Source organism: Hyaena hyaena, unplaced genomic scaffold (assembly GCF_003009895.1).
Source record: "Hyaena hyaena isolate Hyena2069 unplaced genomic scaffold, ASM300989v1 scaffold_43, whole genome shotgun sequence".
NCBI lineage: Eukaryota > Metazoa > Chordata > Mammalia > Carnivora > Hyaenidae > Hyaena > Hyaena hyaena.
In genome coordinates this window covers 4,955,654-4,978,464 of record NW_024080675.1, presented here as the reverse complement: position 1 = coordinate 4,978,464, position 22,811 = coordinate 4,955,654, and the positions used below count along the sequence as shown (strand labels likewise).

General features: G+C 38.6%; 1 protein-coding gene across 1 annotated transcript in view; it reads left to right on the top strand.

Annotated features, from left to right (window-relative positions):
- Positions 1 to 21,148, top strand: part of LOC120230504 (complement receptor type 1-like) — a 29,010-nt gene extending 7,862 nt beyond the window's left edge. The window contains exons 4-11 of the mRNA XM_039230099.1: positions 2,554 to 2,639; positions 4,112 to 4,339; positions 5,311 to 5,487; positions 7,860 to 8,045; positions 11,162 to 11,185; positions 11,931 to 12,006; positions 16,590 to 16,691; positions 20,332 to 21,148. Of these exons, the coding sequence (XP_039086030.1) occupies positions 2,554 to 2,639; positions 4,112 to 4,339; positions 5,311 to 5,487; positions 7,860 to 8,045; positions 11,162 to 11,185; positions 11,931 to 12,006; positions 16,590 to 16,691; positions 20,332 to 20,419 (967 nt within the window). The 3' untranslated portion in view covers positions 20,420 to 21,148. The remainder of the gene's footprint in view (positions 1 to 2,553; positions 2,640 to 4,111; positions 4,340 to 5,310; positions 5,488 to 7,859; positions 8,046 to 11,161; positions 11,186 to 11,930; positions 12,007 to 16,589; positions 16,692 to 20,331) is intronic.
- The last annotated feature ends 1,663 nt before the right edge of the window (positions 21,149 to 22,811 follow it).

The following is a 22,811-nucleotide window of genomic DNA, read 5'->3' as shown; positions in this document are numbered from 1 at the left end:
CGAACCAGGCACACTAGATATCACTGGCACTTCAAAAAGTTAGCAATAGGAACTTGTGGACAGAGATGGTAGCTTGAACAAAGCCGTATGACCAAAGGAATATAAAAAAAATAGTAGCAACAGCCAGATGCCTAGGTGGCGCAGTCAGTTAAGTGTCTGACTTTTGATTTGGCTCAGGTTGTGATCTCACAGTCTGTGGGTTCAAGCCTAGTGTTAGGCCATCAAACCCACTTCACACCTTACAGGATGGCTAAAATGGAAAATAAAAATGTGGTGAAGATGTGGACAAAAAGGAACCCTTGTGATTGTTCCTGGGAATGTAAAATGGTGCAGCCTCTGTGGAAAATCTATTGGTGATTCAAAAGTTAACACAGAATTACCATATGATCCAGCAATTCCAATCCTGGGGACAAATCAAAAAAGATGAAACACAGACGCTCAGACAGATATGGGTTTATCAGCTATTCTACCTATTTTTAAGTACATTCTGATAAATTTTATTTTTCCTTCTAAATGACACATCTCATGGATGTTTTCAAATTTATTAAGATAGAGAGGATATAATGCTTATATAAAGTATTGAGTTTCTTCAATATCTGTGATGATAACTATTTTCTCATTCATGTAATATTTATAGATGTGTCATTTTGTCAAGTTACAATGGCCCAAGCACTGTTTGATTTAATTGACCACTTTAAAGAAATGGCTCTTAGATTTATTCATCATTTACATTCTATTTTTCTTAATTGTTTATTTCAGTAATTCCTCAGACCAGCTTCTTACATATGTTCATGTTTATAGTCTTTAAAATGTCTAACATAAAATGTTGTGTTCATTTATTTGAAAATTTTCTTGTCAAATAACGAAAGTACTAAATATGTCTCTAAGGATGGTTTTGGCATCAGTGTCCTGGACATTTTCAACGAGTAATATTTGCATCAATATTTGTAATGAAGTAGCTGAATAATGTAAGGTTTATTACTATAGGCTGTTAAGGTCAGTTAACATTACTCAAACTCTAACCTCAATATCTGTCATAGGAATTTGAAAAATTTGTTAAACTCTGTTTCCTCTTTTTTAAAATTGGGGTCATGCAAATATTCACTTCAAGGAATCATATTAAAGATTAAATTAATCAATGAAAAGCACTTGGAAGAGTTTTGGGCACATGACTCAATGATTATGTATTGTTGTTATCCTATAGGTAATCTGCAATGACTGTTTAATTTTGCCTTTGACCATGATCCAAAACCTTGAATTTAGTATTTCTTTTGTGGTTATTAATTCCTACTGTTGTTGTATTATAATGAGAGTGTATAGCTGTTTTGATTTCTTCTATGTGCGGATTCTGGGATACACTCTGCTGAGCGATATGATACAACTTTTATAAATGGCTCCTAGAGAGAAAGTTTATATTCTCTTTAAGGTACAAAGTTTAATACAAAATTGTGTTTTGATTATCATATTGTTATATGATTTGTGCTGCAAAATCTTATCTGTAAGCTACTTTTAACCCTTTGCAGCCTATTGAGTGTCTCCATAGATTCCCTCTACTCCAAAATACTTAAAAGTCCATGAACAAATAGAAAGGATAGAAGGAGCACCACCTTCCATCCCTCAATTATCCCATCCCTGACCTTACATAATGGACTCTCCCATGCCCCCTTAATGAACGTGGCCAATGGCCACCATGTAAAACTACACAGTTTCATTACCAATGAAGAAGAGGAAAGCAGATATTGGAGATGTCCGTAGACTCTGCTACAAGTGGTTATTGTCCTGATCACATGTCTTGGGTATTCAGGAAACAAAATTCTTAGCTGTTCCAATAACTACTCACTATTATATGACATTGCATAATAGCCCTTACCTTTTACTTAATCAAGTTTAACCCTACTGCAAATGGAACGTGTGAATGGCTTAGCTCCATATCCTTTGTGACATATCTTACAGTAACAGTATAGATACCTAATAACTAAAAAATAAACAATGACAAAATGTTCCGGATTTTGTGGCCTACTTTGAACGATTTGATGGCACAATACTTAAGTACCCCTGCCTTTTACATTTAAGGTGTGAAGATGGTTAGCTGTTTCCTCTGGTTCTCACTTTTGAATCTTCTTAGCAAGGCCATCATTTTGTCCTTTGAGTACCACATGCTTGATCTTTAAGCAAGGTGCTAGAGGATGTAAATATTTCAATAAGACATCTTCCCTATTAATCAAGGAGCTTATAATTTCCTTGATGGAAGTACACATGAGTAAAATAGCCCCTGAGGTTCCCTGAAGACAAGTACAAAATGTCCCACAGTGAAGGGAATTATTGTGCCCAGTGGTGAGGGACTAGGAACAAACATGGATTAAAAGCAATAAGAACATAAACTTGTCCTTAAAAAAGAACGACTAATTTGCAGATAGAGGTGAGGTTTCTTCCTTGACTTCTCCTATGTTTTAATCTGCCTGTAATTTGTAACATCTACCTGCAGTTATTTTCTCATGGCCACTTAACCAAGAAGTAAGTGTAGAGTATAATCATTTTTCATTCTGTTTCTAGGTATCGACTCATTGGCTCCCCTTCTGCTACTTGTCATCTCTCAGGCAATACTGTCACTTGGGATAAGGAAACACCTATTTGTGAGAGTAAGTGGAAGTATTTTTTCCCATAATTCCCTCTGGTCCATCCGTATCTGACTCATGTTACAAAGAGGAGATCGAATCCATCGTGCAGAGAGTAGTCTCTCTGATATTTGAAATCCAGAGTCCTATGCTACATAGTTCTCCAGATGCTTCTTTATTTTAGGAGGCTGTTTGTCTGAAACTGTGAATCTGAACTCAGGTAAAATTGCCCTCCTTTTCTACTCTGATAGTAAATGCTTCCCAGGGTAAAGCTTTTCCTCATGACTAAACTTAAAAGACACTGAAGAAAATAAAAGTTGTCTCTGCCACTTCTTAGTAGCACATGATAAGCCCAGCCACCTCTTAGTAGCACATGATAAGCCCAAGAAGTAGATAACTCCTTGCCTTATTATTTTTACTCTGAAAAAGGAAGTAAGATCTCATAAATCTTAGCCATTGCACCAAGCCTCTGGTCGTTCTGTGCTTTATCCTTTCTTTAAATTCTTCCTGCCTGTATTTGTTCTTGATTAGTTGACCCTGCATCTTATCAGCAGTATATTGTAAAGTGAACCTCCAAAACTTTGAGGAACATGGAAGAATGACTGATTGTAACTTGGTTAAATATTTAGGCTATAAGAAAATCAGGATCAAACATGCAGAACTGATGACAGTAAAAGTGGGCACACACTTCTGGAAGGCTAATGAGCAATATATACAAATGCCTTAATGTAAATACCCTTTAACCCAGTAAATCCATTTCCCAGAGTTTATCCCAAGAAAATCACCACGGAATTTCCCCATGATTTTTGTTCACAGACACTCAATTCTGACAGACTTGGGTATCTATTCTTAAGTTCATATTAGATTCAAAACATCAAATTGTGAACTGCTAGAAACAGATACTAACAGCAGGAAGAAAGGACAGCTGGTCACTTGGAAGAATGAAAAAAAAAAAAACAGGAAAAAAAAGACTCCCTAGAGCCACTTAATCTGGCTCTGAAAAGTCCTATAATCAGCGTATCTTAAAGATACTATTGTGTATTTGTTATTGTTAGGGATGATAATGGTCTTGAATCATTAAGAAACAGTTATGTCTGCTGAAGGTCATCTGTGTTTAATAAGATTCATGAAGATTTCTTTGCAACTTCAGATCTTTGAGGGCCAGTCTTGCCTTTCTTGTATCCCACTGTCAACCCAGTACTGTCTTTTGCCAAACATAAAATAGGCAAATGACAGTTGTTGAAAAAACAAATTAGTTACCTTTCAAATTGATGAAAATGTTAGCTACCCGGAGGGTCTTGGACTTTTGCATTAAACTGTAATTAAAGTCTCACTTCAGTTAGTTCCTTCTCCAAAGAAGCCTTACATACTTAAATCCGTCCACTTCACTGTGTTCTCGTGTAAAAAATACAGTCTCAGGGCACCACGTCTGTAGGATCGTTTTGATTAAAACTCTAGTGCGATCTAAAGCTCTTGCTTTCTGTCTTGCTTTCTAGAAATCTTTTGTCCAAGCCCTCCATCTATCCTTAATGGGAACCACACCGGAACTTCTCAGGGAGGCGTTCCTTATGGAAAGGAAATTACCTACACATGTGACCCCCACTCAGCCAGAGGGATAACCTTCAACCTCGTCGGGAAGAGCACCATCCGCTGCACAAGTGACAGTGAAGGGAATGGGATGTGGAGCGGCCCTGCCCCTTACTGTGAACCTTCTGGACCTGCTCGTCAGTACCCACTTTCCTATGCCCCAGATAGATCAGAATATCTAGATGAGAACGTCCTCATTTCTGTGGTGACAGTCGTTTTTGCTTGTGAATGTGGCTTTGTTAATAAAAGTCAGACATATAGAATTACCTGCCGGGTAAATAACAGATGGGTTCTAGATGTGCCATGCTGTGTCCCCATCAGTGGGACAATCTGCTGATCATTCCCACTGGGGTGAGGAGTGTGGGATAGTGCGAAGAGGAGGAGGTGGAGAGTGAGAAGAATCCTGAGGCCCAGATTTCATAGAGAATATTTTCAAAGCACTAAAATACAAGTGCCAAGGAAAATGCTCTGTCGTGCCAGTACAAGTTGTCTTTATACCCACAAAATAAGTGGGTGTGCAGAGCAAAAGGCACATGTTGACGGCCTTATTTTACTTCAGATTTGATGCTACAGAAATAAACTCCAATGTAGGCATTTGTATTCCTTTCATTACTTCTAAGTGTTCTGCTCAGCCTGGAACTGCATTTTGTTGACCCTTTGTCTCGCTTTTAGCAATGGGAACTGAAGACACCCTAGAGAAGCAGAATTCAAGGTTTTGCTCTTAGCAACTCATTCCTTTTATGTATTAGTCTGGCATTGAGTGACAATGTCTGACAATTGGAGGCTCATTTGTGGCCATGATTGTCCACACAAGCCCTGTGCATCAGCGAGGGCAGACAGCCTTGAACTGGTCATTTGAGATCTTGATGGTATTCTCATCTGGTGCAGTGGGCAGGTGAATAATACATATGATCCTGCTTAGAGGCTGAGAGGTCTCCGTTTGTAGAATCATTCTTCCCAGGAATCAGTAAATATTTAGTGCCTTGGGACCTGACTCCCTTGGGTCTTCCTGTGGCTCCAATAAGATATTATTAGAGATGTTGGTGTATTTGTACTTTGTTTAATTGAATGTCTTTTCTTGTGTTTTGGGGGTGCTTCTCGTTCTTAGCATGCCCACTTCCACCCAAGATCCTCCATGGGCATTCCACTGGAGGACAAGCCTCTCCACACTTTCCTGGGATGACAGTCAGCTACACTTGTGACCCAGGCTACTGGTTGGTGGGAAGGAACTTCATATTCTGTACACACCTGGGAACCTGGAGCCAATTCAAGGCTTACTGCAAAGGTATTTCTTATTATTTCTGGGTGGTTTTTTTTAATGGAAAATTGATGAATGAGGCTGATAAGGCTAAGGGCTTTCTGAGAGGATTGTGAAATGAATATCAATAGACAGGGGAGAAAAGGAGAAAAAAAAGATACAAAGGAGGCTGCCCGAAGATTCTCAACTCGACCAAATATGTAATAAGAATGGATGGAATTTCCAGGAATACAATAGACATCAAACACCAATTTAAAATGCTTTGCAGGCTTTTACCTAATAAGATATCTCAGCTCTAACGGGCCTCAGAGGATTTACAAGTGGTCTTCATAAATACCTTAACTAGGAGACTGGAAGCACACTTTCTCATGAGGAAAACTGAAATATGGAGGAAGGTTGAGAGCAATTAATTACTGGAATTACTGGATATGGGTCCTCATTATAATTTCCAAGACCAAAGGTGAAATGTCTATTTCATCTCTTCCCTAGAGCAAGTGCCAGGAATTATTTCTTTTATTCCTGTCTATGTTTGCAAAACTGGCATCTGACTTCAAAAATCTTTTTTTGGCAATATTCTTTAAAAAAAAACCCCACAAAATATGGAATTAAAAATATTATTCTGTGACTAAATATGGTACTGAGGTCTTTATAAAGTCATTTGGAGGCACCTGGGTGGCTCAGTCAGTTAAGCGTCCGACTTCAGCTCAGGTCATGATCTCGCGGTTTGAGGGTTCGAGGCCCATGTCGGGCTCTGTGCTGACAGCTCAGAGTCTGGAGCCTGCTTCAGATTCTGTGTCTCCCTTTCTCTTTGCCCCTCCCCTGCTCATCTTCGGTCTCTCTCTGTCTCCCAAAAATAAATAAATGTTTTTAAAGTCATTTGTGTTAGTCTCCAAAAGAATCTGATGAGGTGGGATTATGCTTGCTATTTTACAGAAGAGGTTATAGAGAGCCCCAGTAACTAGTCCATGATTTGCAGCACCCCCAGTGGTGGTGCCAAGATGGGTGACTGCCCAGCCCGTGCTTTTGAACACCACACTGTATTCTCTTATTAAATGTGGTTCTTTTTGACTTTGCATAACTGCAAGTTGGCGATTTGCTTTTTATCTCCTTTTCTTTTTAGTAAACTAGGCGAAGGGCAGGGATGAGGTAGGAGGGGCCTCAGACAGGCCTGTGTTTCCAATGTTATGGCTGCTGTGGTGGTTACGGGATCATGGGGCTCTCCCCAACCTAAAAGTCTCAGAAGTCCTGCTTGGCCTAAAATCTCTGATTTTAGAGATAGAGAAAATATCCTCTGCAGAGATGGTAAGTGGCTCTCCCGTATTTATTTGCAAGAATGGACTGCAAAAGCTGCAGAGTCCCTGTGCCCCTGCAGAAATAGGAAGAAAGCTCACCCCTCCTGGCTTTAGTTACACGGAGAGGTATGAAGATTCAGGGAATACTTCAAAGATTGATTATTGAAATTAAGACTCTGGGAAGTTTCTTCTGCTGAATCTAAGAGGCTACTATTCTATTTTCTTGGCAGCTGCTTTCAAGTAAAATTCATTTTGTCTTAATAACTGTCCTTTTCAAACGTGCTTTATAATGGTCATTCTATGTCCTTAGCATTAGCAAAATCAGCCAGGAAGCAGGTTAAGAAGTTTCAAATCTCAAGCTCCATTCCTAAGAACTCTGATTCTGACATTTTGAGGTGGGGTCTCAAGGTCTATTTTTAACAAATCCATCAGCATATTCTAATGTAGGAAGACCACAGACCACATTTTGGGAAATACCATTTCACCCTGTTGGTTCTTTAAAAAAAATAATAATTTAGCTTAATTTTGGGACAGTTACAACTGAATAGCAGGCTTTGCTTGTTGAAGGAGGTATCTATAGCTAGGCAGAGAAGAAAGCAAAACAAAGGATAAGATACATGAGATGAGATAAGATAAATTAAATTTTAAAATTATGTTTTAAATTTAGAATCATGATTTACTGGCATCTTTGTTCTATGCATAGAAATGAGCCAGAAACATGCAGTTAATCAAAAGCAAAATACAGTATTTGTTGTATACCTAGAGAGAGGTAATGTGATATTCTGCTTTTGTTACAGTGGGACCCAAGTGAATCCAGGGTTAGAACATGGTTATCATAACTCCCAATCTGTCAGCAACTTTACGGTTGGAGAGATGTCAATAATTAAGAGTGGACTGTAGCACATTCCATATTCTCTTACTTTACCTAAGAAACAGGAAATAATTTAAAACTGTAAGATGTTGAGTGGGTGTCAATAGTTCTTGACTGAAAACATGACTCATCTTTGCTGAAGGCAAAGTAGTTTGGGGTCATAGATCTTTCCGTTATGGTAGTTTTGATTAACAATTAATAAAATATCAATTTCCTTCTGATTTTTTTAATTTCAGAGGTAAACTGTAGCCTCCCAGAGTTTATGAATGGAATCCGGAAGGACTTGGAAAGGAGGAACATCTATCACCATGGAGATAATGTAACTTTTGAGTGTGAAGATGGGTATACTCTGGAAGGCAGTCCCCAGAGCCAGTGCCAGGCAGATAACACATGGGACCCTCCTCTGGCCATATGTACATCTAGTAAGTGCAACTGCAATAAATGTAGGTCCTACCTTAGTCATGGTCACTGTTCATTCACTCGTCCATACTGTCACTGAATGTGGTGTCATGTGTACAGCACCTGCTAAGAGCAAAGGAGTCCAGTGGGAGAGCCCCTAATTCTTCCAAGAAAGCCCTTGGCAATGAAAGTAAGGCAAGCCTTGCTTTTCTCACAGTGCTCAGCCCATTCAACTCTCCTCAGGACTCTCTCTGACCCTTTTTTGTCTGTATTACTTTATTGCTAATTGCATGGCATGGAAATGACTTGTCTACAGCCTGTGGGCCTTAAAAGCCAGAAGCACCTCAGTGGTAAAGCAGACCTTCAAGAATACTTCAACATGAGTGAGGGAGAACTTTCCCAGTTGCAGAGGCCAGATGGTCAGCCTCCCTCAATGGTGTAGGCTATGGAATTTTAAGCTGGTACAGCTGGATAGAGCAATTTAGAAATCATGCGTTGTTGAGCTCCGTAGAAAAGTGGCCCTCTGCTGGCAAATAGAGAATGATGTTTAATAGAAAATCCTAACCCCCAAACTTGTACACATCAAGTTGCCTGATGAGCAATGTTAACAATGTATCATCATCCTTAATCTAAAGTAGTGCTAGGCTGCCCTCCATAATTCTTATAATTTTTTTGAAAAAGGGTTTACTACAGTATTTATTGGGGCATAAGAAATAACCAAAAAAAAATAGGTTATTTCAACAGACAATCTAAATTAGTGCAAGGTTGCCCTCCACAATTCTTTTTTATAATACCTGATTGTTTTTATAATACTAAGATTGTTCAGGATCTATTTTTTTACAGTTAATCCCTTAAACACATTAACTAAGTTGACTCAGTAATATTTCCAAATTATAAACTTGACACTCTCTTCATGTCAAATTATATTCACCTCCTTGGCGAAAATCTCACTGTGGAACTGACTGGATGCCTTTAGACTATCCTCGAGATGTGGCTAAGAGAGAAAATTCACGTAATTGAGGACCCAGCCCAACCAGGCATCAAAACAAATTATAAAGCCACATTGCATAAATCACTTTATGCCAGCACAAAAATAAACTTTTTTCTATAAGTGGAACAAAACAGATATTAATAAAATAGAGTATTAAAAACAAAAGTATCTTATAAATAAAATTTAATAACAATCCATGGGAAATAACATTAATAAATTATGTTTTAATGTATTTATTATGTATTTATTAATATAATAAATTAATAACATCAATCCATGGGAAAGAAAAAGATGATCAAATACTCTAGGTAGCACTGAAGAAAATGTAGACCCTTTCTTTTTATCTTATAATAAATACCAGGTTGGATAAAGAGAAGTTTTCAAAGTGAATATGGAAAAGCCAAGGTAAACCATAAAAAGAAGAATGTTTATGAAGCAGCTAGAAGGCAGCCAATGGTTTGAGATTTTTGATAGGATAGAGAACATCATTAAAGGCCAAAAAATTTGACTTAGAATTTACAGTACTCTGAAAAGTAAATAGAAGACATTAGCCAGATGAGAAATATGTGCAAATATAATGAAGAGCTAATAGTGTTACCATGCAAATTAGCAACAGTGGTGGTTGTGAGGATTGCAAAAGTTAACATATTTTCAGCACTTACTTCCTTTGTTCAAATATTAGATACATATAGAGAGTCTAGTACTACGTAAAACTTGGATGCATGGAAAAATGTCCCAGAAAGGAATGTACCAAAACATTTCAGGATATTAAAAAATATCAGTGGTTCTCAGCCAAAGTGATTTTGTTCTCTAGAGAACATTTGGCAAAGGGAAATAAAAAAAGAAAGAAAGAAACAAAGAAATCACTTGATGCTTCCTAGATGAATACTGGTTATAACCAGAATTTTTGGCTTATTACATCCTAAGACTTCATTTCTTAGATGCCCTAGGAAGAAAAGTCCACCAAATAAATTATGAGCCAAATTCTTAACAGTACAGGAGAATATTACAGGGACTCTTATTTTTCCTTCACATATTTCTGTATTATTTGGATACTATTACATTTGTGAAGAAAAAATACGTATACATTATGAACAGTAAACAAGAACTACTATCTATTTATTAGTGCCTTTAGGACAAGCACTTCTCTGAGTCCTTTACATTTGTTCTTTTAATTCTATGAAATCTCGAGCAAGTTAATTAATGATTATGCCTAAAGTAATAAAAATAGTTTGCCCCATTAAGTGGTTTTCAAGATTGCGTTGGGGGAAATATATAGAGATAGACATAGGCATAGACATAGACATAGACATAGACAGATATATAGAGAGAGATAAACCTCCATGAGGGCAGAGATTTTTGCTTTTTATTTCACTTCTCTGTCCCCAGTACCCAGAATTAAATAGTTTATAATATGTGCTCCATAAATACTTACTGAATGAATGATGTTATGAGTTAGATGTGCTGCGCTGTGAACTCCAATATACAAATAAGATAAATGAGACACAGAGAAATCACCTAACATGGCAAATATATGGTTATTTTGTAATGAAACTGATTTTTAACCAAGCCAATTTGACTGCACGGACTTGTACCGTCTTCTATCATTCTCCTATCATTCTTTTTAGAACTAACAAGCTGAAAGAGAGATATTATTAGTCCTAAAACAAAAGATTGAATTAAAGGCCCTCTAGTCCCTGAAGACCTAACCAGAGCCATCATGGAGGCATAGCTTCCAGAAATAGCTTTCTGGAGCTGAATGTAGGAAAAAAGGTACCATTAGGCAGGCATAGTCTGCCTAGGAAGCTGGAGAAATGTACACCACAATTTTTGGACAGCTTCACGAACAAAAAATTTCAGGGTAGTAGGATCATGTGTGATATTTTTCTTTTGCACTGTTTTATAATCTCTGCTGTAATTAATTTACGTTTATGCTAAAATGTTACATTAAATAGAAAAAAAAACCCATACTTTGCTGAGTGCACATGATAAAATGAGGTTGTGTGAGAGAAACCAATGGCTTTCTATATTAGACAAACATTATAGACTGCGTGCTGAATATATCAGGATGAATTGGCCTTGGCTGAGACTCCTGCTTGATCACAGTGTGCCGGACTGATGTTGTCCTGGCTTTTGTCTTCTCTTTAGGCACGCCTGTTGCTCTCATAACTGGTAAGTTTCCTGAAGGGTTTGCTGAGGAGTCTAGCTCCTTGAACAGTAAGTACTCGCTCACAATGGGTGAAATGTATAAGGAGAGATCAAAATCTACGTTCAGGCCATGGTGTGGCAAGACCGGTATCCTCGCAGGCATAGAATGAGAGTCCTCTATCAAAGGTGCTGTACCCTCTTTGAATCATTACAAACGAATAATCACCCTTCCTATTTCAACGGGGCTGGAGAACACAATGTCCTTTTTGGCGTATAGCCCAGGGCAGATTCTTCAGGACGGTAGTCACGCCCACTTGCACAGATTAGAAGTCACCAAGATTAATTTTCTTAGCCCATTTTTGTGAACTGCCTGTGCAAGAGGAGGGGTGTGGCGGTAGACTTTGCCTCCGGGGAATCCGTGGAGTCTGGCCTAGAATAGCTCGCGCCTGTGCCTCACACGGGACACGAGTGTGGGACCCCCCCAGGGCCGCTCTCAGCTCCTCGATGAAACGCTGCTTTGGACTAAAGGCTACACACCGCTCTGCTCAACCCTTATCTGTGACCCTGTGGTAGTAAGACTAATGTGCCAGATTAAACCAGGAGCAGAGGGCAAATCTTAAAGTGAAGCCTGTGTGAGGTGTTTCTCAGGCAGAATTTATAGTTGCCTTTAAAAAACTCACTGGCAACCTCTAGTGGGACTTGATATCCCCAGTCAAAAACCCATGGGTTATATTTTCCATGCATTCAATGACTCTGTTTTATGACCTAGGCATTTTCCTTTGCACGATCATCTTTCTTTTACTCATCATTATTGCCAGTTGGATAATTATAAAGCACAAAAAAGGGTAAGTATAACCAAATTCTCCTAGAAAACATCTACAGCTGTACCCACCTCCTCTTGGAAGACAAGAGGAATGAAAGAAAAACTTCAAAAAAAATTTTAAAAAGAAACCACCACTACTATATAAACCGATGTAATAATTCATAAAGAAGGCCCAGATGTACATTATGGATAGACAAGTATTCACACTAAATATTTTTTTTTAAATCTTAGGATTTTGACTCAAATTTTGCAAAAGAGAAAATGGGCAGAAGGAATTTTTCCAAAGATGAGTGAGGCAGCTGGTATCCTAGTTTTGCTGAAACATTCCAGACTCAGCCTAGAAGTTAGGTAGTGTGTCCCACTGGCTGCCATCACCAGCGGCCACTATGGAAGAACTGAGACTTGCTTTGGAGTATTAAAAAAAAAACTTCTATAAACACCATTTACTTTTTAAACTTGCAAAAGCTTTGCAAAGATTAATGTCTAAATAAACATTTTGACTGGGAAAAAAATGCAAACAGCTTTTGTACTATTTATCTATAACAAAATCGTTGGGTCGGTGCCGATACCAATGTTACAAGCTTGATGAGCAAATGCTGTATGTATGAGAAACAGTTTATAACTTTGAGTGAACAGTTTTCTGTGGTAAACATTCTAAGCCAACAGTCTCCTCAGCAAGCTTTACAGAAACTGAAATTTTGATAATTTACAGAGGATGCCAGTCCAATGGACACTTTTTAAAAAGCGGAGTATCATGTATTTTATTTCCTCCCTCTGCCCTGCATTGGGCCTTCCCTATCTCTATTAAATTAGCTCTCGTCTCCTCCGTCGGTACTATACTTCTCACTATGCCCTAGACAATGAACGTTTTATGAACAGGGACCTCCTATAGGTACTCAAAATAATTTTTTAGGTGATTTCTTTTTGTTTTTGTTTTGTATACTTATTTTTGAGAGATAGAGCGTGAGCAGGGGAGGGGCAGAGAGAGGACACACAGAACCCAAAGCAGGCTCTAGGCTCTCAGCTGTCAACACAGAGCCCGACGTGGGGCTTGGACCCATGAATTGTAAGGTCATGCCCTGAGCCGAAGTCGGACGCTTAAATGACTGAGCCACCTGAGCACCCATAGGTGATTTATTTTTAACGAGGTATGACTGACATATAACATTATATTGGTTTCAGGTGTGCAGCCTAATGATTTGGCATTTGTACCCATTGCAAAATGATAACGACAGCAAGTCTACTTCAAAAATAATTTTTAATGATTTTTTTACTTCTATTTGTATACTAGTTAAGATTCATAAAGAATAGCAACGGCTAATAGATTTGTTCACAAAAGACCATATATTGTCTTGTTTCTGCCTCAAAGCAACTCTGTGAGGTAGGTAAGCCCAATAACATTGTTATCCCAAAGCAGAGAAAGTTCTGAGGTGCAGAGGAACTCAGTGACTTGCTTAAAATCATACCAACAGGAAGTTGCTCAGGCGTAGGGCTTCAGTCCTGATGATCGGACTCAGAATGCTGAACCCATTTGGCTATCAAGTAATAATTTCAGCTGCTCATTTCTGAATCTGATTCTGTATCATCCAGTACTGCATATAGCACAAAACTGGAATAATTCCTTTTTTCTTTCAATATTTCCCATCTACTTTTGGATCTTTTTTTAAGGAACTCTGGTACATTAAGCCACTATCCTTCTAGGGCGTAGTATCCGCTCTCTTCCTTTTTACTGAGTTATGAGACCATAAGATTATTGTAATATTTCTGTAAGGGCCTGTGTCCTTTATTAAGCCCTTCATTAGCCTTTATGAGGTTTACTGAACACTTAGGGAAGTCCATACACGCAGACTTACGAGTTTTGTGACTTTTTGAAATCATTACTAAACAATAGGTACTTTTAGGCTCTGAAGAGCATGTAGACCGGAGCAAATGACAATTTGGTTTGGGTCACGGTTTGTTGTCGAAGTTCATTAGGAGGCTTTAATCATGTTTGATAAATGCATGCTTATTGAAAACACTTTATTTTCAGATGCTTAACTGGGCAATGAAAAGTAACCACAGGTTGAACACTGTCATGCTTAATCTCAGGCTAAATGTAAAGGTTATTTCTAAAGTCTGAATGAAATTCTGTTTACTTATTTTGAGTGACTGCATGTTTAAAAATTTGAAATTGTTCATTTTGCGATTAAAAAACCTCACTGGCTTGATATTTCACTCGTAAAAAGTATAATTTGCACAGTTATTTCACTGTGTGCTTACTAAATACCTGAGACAAATGTTAACAAGCTAAGTCATGCACTGATCACCGAGGAGTTATGCTGTTAGACGTGTCCATTCAGAGCCCCTTTATCCTAGCCTCTTGTTTCTGCCTCTGATCCATTTCCTTTTCTCTACAAACAGCCTTCTTGTCCATAGTGAGAAAGCACTTTAAGGTCTTTGTTGGTATAATGCTTGGTGTGACAAGACTATAAAGGCCCCTCTGTGCAAAGGCTCCCTGTGTTTTCCTATGTTCACATTAACCACTATATTAGAAAAATCCGTCTTTCCTACTGTGGGTCCTCTTAACTACACACAGAACACTTCAATTTTGACTTCTGGTCACTAAATGTGTGGGGTCCCCCCCCCATACCCACCAGCTGGCTAGCCTACAATTTAACTTGATTCAATTCTTAAGCTATCTACCTAGAGATAATGTCAGATCACACAGCTTAAGGTCTCAGATCTGCAAGACTATTCCCACACCACTTCACATGTTAATTCCAAGTACAACTTGTCACCTGTGCTTCGGACAGATGCGCTATAAATCTGAGTTCCCAGGAATCCCTCCTTGAGTTTGATTTATTTGCTAAGGTGGTTCCTAGAACTCAGGGAAACATTTACTTATATTTATCCATTTATTAAAGGATATGAGAAAGGATACAATGAACAGCCAGCTGAAGAAATATGTAGGGTGGGGTCTGGAAGGGTCCCAAGCACAGGAGCTTCTGTCCACATGGAGTTGGGGTGCATCACCTTCCCCATCCATACATGGATACGTTCACATACTAGGATCTCCGAACCCCATACCTCAGGGGTTTTATGGAAGCTTATGGATATAGGCATGCTCAATTACTAATTTCATTTCCAGCCTCTCTGCCCTCTCTGGAGGATAGGGGATGGGGCTAAAATTCCAACCTTCTAATCATGGTTTCATCATTCTAGTGACCCGGTGAGCTATCCAGGAGCACACCCCAGTCACCTCATTTGAAAAAAATGATTTTTCTAGTGCTCCTATAACTTCGGACTTTACAAGGGATTTTGGAGAACTGTGTCAGAGATGCGGCCAAACAACAAATATTAAAACAAGAGATAATCCTAGTGCTCTTAAAATTATAAAAGGGTTTCAGATATCTGTGCCAGGTACTGAGGGAAGAAAACAATACATCTTTTGTTACCTCGTAACTACCATCAATCAACTGGATAGCTATTCGTTCAATGTATATTAAGGTTGTATTTTCTCACACCCCATGTACCACTTATCATCCAAAATTACTTTTACCCTATTCCTTGGCTAACCCACGTAGTCCTTGCTTCTTGGAAGCCCATAACACCTGTCAGCACAACCCTCTACTCTTCCTCATGCATGGCTCTCAAGTTTGTCCTTCCTCATTCTATGAACACTTTGCTTCTGACTCAGTCTTCTTTGTCTCAGGCATGTCCTCTTTCTAATCTCCATGAAAGGGTAGAGAGTAACTGAGCAATGAGGAAGTACTGGTAAGTGGTGGAGTGAGTTAACTCTGTGCTTCCATCCTTAAGTCCCTAATACCAACACATTTGACATCTAAAGGTACTGGTGTTGTACCATTTATCATTTCATTTATGTAAACTGAATTGTTTACTTAAACAACTCCTAAAGAGGCAGAGTAGCATTCCAGGTAAGATGATGGGCTTTGCAATTAGTAAGAGCTGTGTTCACACCCACTTCCTAGCTTGAAACCCTCAGCAAGGCACTTATCTTCTCTACACTTCATTTTCCTTGTCCTTAAAAAAGGGATAATAGTAGTTGCTTCCTCACTTAACATAGTGTCTCAGTTAGGATGAATGGCAGAAAGTGTTAGCTATTGTTATTGACACGCGATTGTTATTGACATTTAAAAGTGCTTAAATACTTGGATTTACTGTCAGTCCTCATACACCTCCTGACAACTACTGCTGCTGTCCAGCCTGTGGCTGTTAATTGTACAGAAAACAGAACTTCTATCTCTGCTGTAGTGGAGGAGGGAGGCCTCATGTAAGATTGCAGGGCAAAGCTGTTGCCCTGTGAAGCTTAAATGTCACCATCTGGGCGTAAACAGTATGACTTTGGAAGCAAATGTTTAAGGCATGGACACTTGTCTATAAGCAATTCAGTCTCCTGACAACGTACTGGATGGTTTTAGTATTATTTCCTACTCTGACTTGTTTAGTCTTGAGAGGTGGGATTTGGTTTTCTTTTTACATATCTTGCAAAGGTTTCAGAAACTTGAGGCAAATTATGCCCTAAATTTCAAAATGAAAGCCACTAATTTCTTCCAAGACTGAAATGTATAAAATTATTTTTCCTATTTTTCTCCCTCTGCCAATTAGCAACAATACAGATGAAAAATCTAAAGAGGTTATCCATTTACATCCTCAAGAAGACAGCGGTGTAAATCCTCAAACTCCGCAAACAAATCAGGAAAACACCAGGTACCTAATGTACATACTGAATTTGTAATGTTTTCAATAACTCAGATATCGAAAGTGAGAACAGGTTTGCGTAAGATGTTGCTCTGGCTGGATCACTGGGACCACCGGAGTTAGAAAGCTCTTCAGGAGCTGGAAATGCCTTGATTGTTGCTTTTCTTAGATTCTTGTTTCCAGGGAGCTGGGTGGTGGCTGTTGGCGCTGTGCACAGGGCGCTGTTTCCTCAAAGCATTCCTGTATTTTTGTACCGTGATGCTATGCACCTTTGAGAAGAAGCAAGCTTTTGTTTTTCTTGTGGAACACAAGCGTTCGGCACTCGGGTGTCCTCAGGGTACCCCCCTTGCCTTCAATGTGCAGGATCACCTCAGGGTCCTGTGGAGATGCTGCATTTACCCCCCCTCCCCCAGCCCTGCTTTCTGACTCCCACTGAACTCTGGGCCTCACCTGGCCTCCTGGGACTGCTCTCTCCTTCCTGTCCTCCCCCATGGGGGCCTGTCCCCACACCTCATCCCTGCATTCCACCTAGTCAAATACCAGCTTCCTACCATGGCTGTTGTGTGGTCAACGTTTAGCTGTTTGCTAAAGGATGGAGTGAAAAGAGAAATTACCAAATTATGTGTGCCAAAGTGGCATGCAATGCAGAGTGAATGTTATAAATCACTGGACTAAAAAGTGACTGTTTTTGTAAATAAAGTTACTGGAACACAGCCTCCCCCACTGTTAGCCTGTTTATGGCTGCTTTCATGCTCTAACAGCAGAACTGAATAAAAGCCACAGAGACCAAGACTCACTATATGGTCCTTCAGAAGAAAAATGCCAAACCCTGAACTCTATCAGATGATCAGGATTTTCTCACTGCTTAGTTCCCCTGTAAGCCTTGGCTTTCCACCCTTTGCCTAGGCCACTCTCACATTAGACATCTGTCAGTTTTGTTAAAGTCTTTAATGTGTTCTCAGGGTACCTCATTTTGATTCTTGGTTTTGCTGTAAATTCAAATTTCCATTTTTTTAAAATCATACAGAGCAATTCACCCAGTCCTTGCTTACGTTGGCTGTGCCTGGGTATCCTAAAATTTTTATTCAGATTCTTGGGTGTCCGAAACCCCAGCACTAAAAGTCCATAAAGGAGACTGGCCTCTCCTGTAGAAAGCAGAAAAGTATCACATGCTTTAGTAAATTTCCTTTCTGTCCTCTTTCCCATATATCATTGTGCATTCATCTAAACTTGGCATTTTATCTGCAAACATGTCCCAAATCTTAAATTCAACATTAGACAGTAAAAGTGGCCACAGGAAAAGGTAATGGGGGGGGGGGGTAAGGGGGGGAAAGGCATTTTATAATCAAGACATAAGCCATTCAAATCTTCTGAACAAATATATAGGGTATGGTAAAGTTTCTCCTAAATAGAAATTTGAGAATCCTTAGGTTTATTTTCTGGCTTGTACTCACCTTGCTTTCATTGAACAGTTTGTTTTTCATGACTGTTTACGGAAGCAAGTGAAATGTGCATTGCTTTTTAAAAATTTAGTATTAGTAATTAACTTTTTGAAGCTGTAATGATCACCAGCCTGATTCTTCTCAAAAGAGCATCTGCATATACCTGGAGAAGCTTGACTAGTATATCAGTAGGATATAGAAGTCATGAGACAAGAACAGCATGACTTCCTAGGAGAGTATTTCTTTTTTTCTAATGTGATTCCAATAGTTTGAAAGGAAAAGAGCATTACTTTTATGTTAACGCAAATACATGTGTATAGGGACAGAAGTCATATAATATAGATTGTAAGATAAAATAAGACAGATAATACAATGCTTTCAGTGACACTTTACATTATGCCTCCAAGGGTCTTGGGGTGATGTACTGCTTGTCCTTTACTATGAGGGCAAAGCTGGGCCAAACTGATTCATATCTGGCCGGGAGGCCACCAACTGTAAACACACAAAGTAACTGTCCACTGTGAGGGCAATGGTGGCCTTTACAAAAGTCCATTTAAAAATAATATAGAAGCGTACTTGAAATATCATTTGATATCTCCTCAATCCTGCCAGGCTACCTACCTAAACCCTTTACCATTTTTCTTCCAATCAAATCTGCATTAACTCCGCTGAGAATTCACTCACCCAAGAAGCCCTCCCAATGTGCTCTGGTCCAAAGTAATGTCTTTCTTGGGAACTCATAGCTCTTGGGAACTCATAGCACTTACTGTCTATAGCGTTTTTAAAATAGTTTCTTTTAATGGTAATATGTGCTTATTGAAAATGTAGAAAATACGGATAAGTATAAAGTACGTAAGCTCAGCGTTATACACTGAGATTATGTTGACTGTATAACATTAAATCCTGGTTTGGTTTCCACCAAATGACAGCCATTCCCTTGACATTAAAAACTGTATATAAGCTTATATACCTTAGGGTTCAATATTTCATTTATTGTTTTTGCCAATTAATACCAATGCATTCATTCATTTGCTCATTCATTCTTCAAACATTTGTCACTTATAATACACCAATATCATACTTATGTGTTTTCTTTCCCATACTAAGTTAACTTATAAGCAGGGACTTCTTTTAAATTTCACCAAATTCTAAGTATAGACTTGATGAAATGAGAAGTATACAGTAAACAGTTGAGAATAAATTTATCAAAATGTCATTTATCTTCAACTTTTTGGAAACTTTTTTTTTACATGAAGGTACATGTCAAATTGTATATGTTGGCATTGTATATTATTATATTAATAATAATAATAATATAGGAAGTTCTTAATGAATTTGTCTCAAATCTCTTTTTTAAGATTGGGATTTTGGCCATGGGAGCAAGGTTGATCGTCTGGGGCAACATATGGTAGACAAGGAGTGAGTTAGTGTCTATACCAAGCTTAAGACCCAGACGCCCAAGCCAGGTGCAAGGGCAGAGAGGGAGGTACAGGGAAGGAGGCAGACTCCAGAGCCACAGCTGCATGCTGAAGGACATGAGCATGTTCAAAGACGACGCAGGTAACAAATGGTGCTGGGAAGTCTTACGAGGTAGAAAGGGAACAATGATGGGAGATCAGGTGGCAGAAATAACGGGGTGTCCGTGAGCCGATGGGCCTCATCAGGGATCAGATGTCTACTGGCAGAAGGACAGTCCGGCCGTTACGAAGAGGAGAGGCTCAGCATGGGCAGGGAAGCATTTGGGCATCATGGACGATCCAGTAATTTCTTTTAGCCCTGACTGTGTTAGGGGAGGAAGATGTGTTCTCTGGGGCGGGCCCTCCTCCAAGCTGCCTGCTCCTGGTTACTTTCCCGGCCACAACACGGCTCAGAAGAGATTCAGAGATATTTGCTGTGTTAGGATGAGCCTATGTTTCTGGAATGAGGCTCTTTTTATTTAGTTGCCCAATGCTGAGAACATTTTTCCTTTGATAAAAGAAGGAATGAGGAAAGGTCAGCTTATTCATTAATCGCTCTCTTATCTACTCAGTGTCTCAACTTATGCAATATCTTCTTGGGCCCTACAGAGCAACCATAAAAGAGGCAGTAAACATTTCTTCTGAACTCATAATTTTGTATAAGGCTATCATTACGATTATCAGCAATAAATTCTGAGTAATTCATTTCAGCCATGCTGACATCTAAATAAAAATATCCTGTTATTTCAGTGCCCTTCCTGACAAAGTATATAAAGCTGGAGAACACCTCGAATTAAAATGTTGGTTGGAAAGGAACCAATTCATTTCAAGAGAATAAGATGTGAAATGCGTAAAATCTTGGAAGTGACCTCACAGAGATGCAAGCCTGTGCACTTGGAGATGCGGAAGCGCCCCCAGGATCTAGTCAAAGCTCCCTCCTTTTAGTCTGGATTATGTCACTCCTTCACCCTCTTGCCTTGTGCTGAAAGCACACACCATCTACTGAGGGGAGAAGACTGCTCTTGGGGTATATAAATAGTCTCACTTACCTAATGGAAGAAGGTGTTGCCTAGGACTTTAGATTACAAATTTGTCACTCTCCTTTCTTATTTTCAAATGTCCATACGATGGAATGGGCTCATTAACAAGAATTTGAAAATCCAGAGGGAGACATGAAAAACAAATAAGTCGCATATAATTCGACTACTCAGTGAAGGAAGCTGTTAGTATTTGGATTCATTTTCTGATAACCTTTCTTGATATGTTTCTTTATACACAAGTCTTTCTTAAATAGTTACTTTTTCTTTCATACAGCAAAATCTCCTCCTATTAGATCAGAGTAAAATATAGCTATATCAGTTTTTACTTACCTTAGGATAAAGAATATTTTCTGTTTATTAAATAAACATTAAATGATTCTGGGGGAGAGGTTTTCAAGAGAAATATCTTAAACAATGAGCTTTGGATATTCCTTAAGTTCTGTTTCAAAAGCACTTTTACTCTATTCTTTATAAAAACATACTATTTTAAATAAAAGAATAATTTTATTACAAAAGCAACTGGCTTACTTTTGTATGGATTCAGAATATACCAAATAAATTAAGAAACTATGACTTATAAGAAGATAAAAAGTTAGTATATAAATAAGTGGTCTTGGAGTCCTTAACTAGTCCACATACTTAGAGATTAAAAATTATTTAGTATGATATTAAGGGTCATGCTCATAATTTAGAAAATAATATAATCTTTCTAAATATTTAACAATAGATTTGCATATGACTACTGCTACCTACCATGTAATCCTGGGTTTTAAGTTGCTTTTATTTTATTTTTTATGTTTTTGTTGTTTTTTTTTTTTTTTTTTGAGAGAGAGAGAGACAGCGTGAGCAGGGGAGGGGCAGAGAGAGAGGGAGTTACAGAATCTGAAGCTGGCTCCAGGCTCTGAGCTAGCTGTCAGCACAGACCCGGACGTAGGGCCCAAACCCACAAACTGTGAGATCATGACCTGAGCCAAAGTCGGATGCTCAACTGACTGTGCCACCCAGGCACCCCTTAAGTTTCTTTTAGAGTGTATTCTGCCATATTGACCTTGATAAATATAAAGAGTGAGCTGAACATCAACTTCAAGTTTTCTTTAAAATTATGGAAGATAGGGAAAAAACAGTATAAGCAAAGTCAACTGACAAACTAGGAGAAAAAATTATAACTTATGTCATGGACAAGGGTACTTGGCATATTTAGAGAGTTAAAAATTTAAAAACAAACCCTCTCCATTACCCCTCCCTGCAAAAGGGCAAGGATATACAGCCAGGAAACCAAAAGAAGGAAGGCAAACAACCTGTGAACATATAAAAAGACCCTGAATGGGTTACTCAGCTGAAACATAGGGAAATCTATTACGTCTTAAGTTTCTGAAGAGGTACATTTTAAAGGAGGGCTGGAAAATAATTGTTGGGAATTGGCCTATTGTAGAATTAATTCCCTATCATATGAAAAAAAGTAAATTCCTTTTTCTTCCACCCAGAATGAAGTAGGTCTCTGAGTATTGTGATTAACAAATATCTGATGCCTGAACATTAAATTCAAAGACATTCATGAGATTTTTTTTTTACCTGTACATCATTTATATATGGGAAAAATACTGTATATACTAACTATGGGTAAAATACCGACTTGCTTAACTTTACTTGTATTATTGAGCAATTCTGTTAATCTCTGGCCTTACATTTTCCTTCCGAAAAGCAGGGGTTGGACCAACTGGTCTCTAAAGTTATTCCTAGTTGCTAACATTCTTTTTTTTTTTTTTTCTCATTTGCCTTTTGTGTACATGCAAGTGTAAGGTGTACATTAGTTTAAATCTATGACATATAAATAAACTGTTCTGTCTCCATCATTATAGTGAAAAAGGAATAACAGGTTTTCCTTTCTAAATCTATTTATGGACTATGATTTGTAATATATTTACATTTAAACCTTCAAAAGCCAAGAATAAACAAAATGAATATGTGTTCCTTCTAAGCAATGCCTTCTTTTCTGTACTTGATTGGCTTCACAGTCCCTGTGCAGGTAGTGGCTCACCACAGGAATGCTCTTGCTGGTAACAGCCAAATAAGAAGGTCAACTGGCTGGCAGGTGCTTACCAGCTACAAACAGGTGGCACAGCTCCCAGGGCCAACATCAAAGAGGAGGCTGAATTATCCTCTGCTTAGCCATTCTCTCTCTTTTTTTTT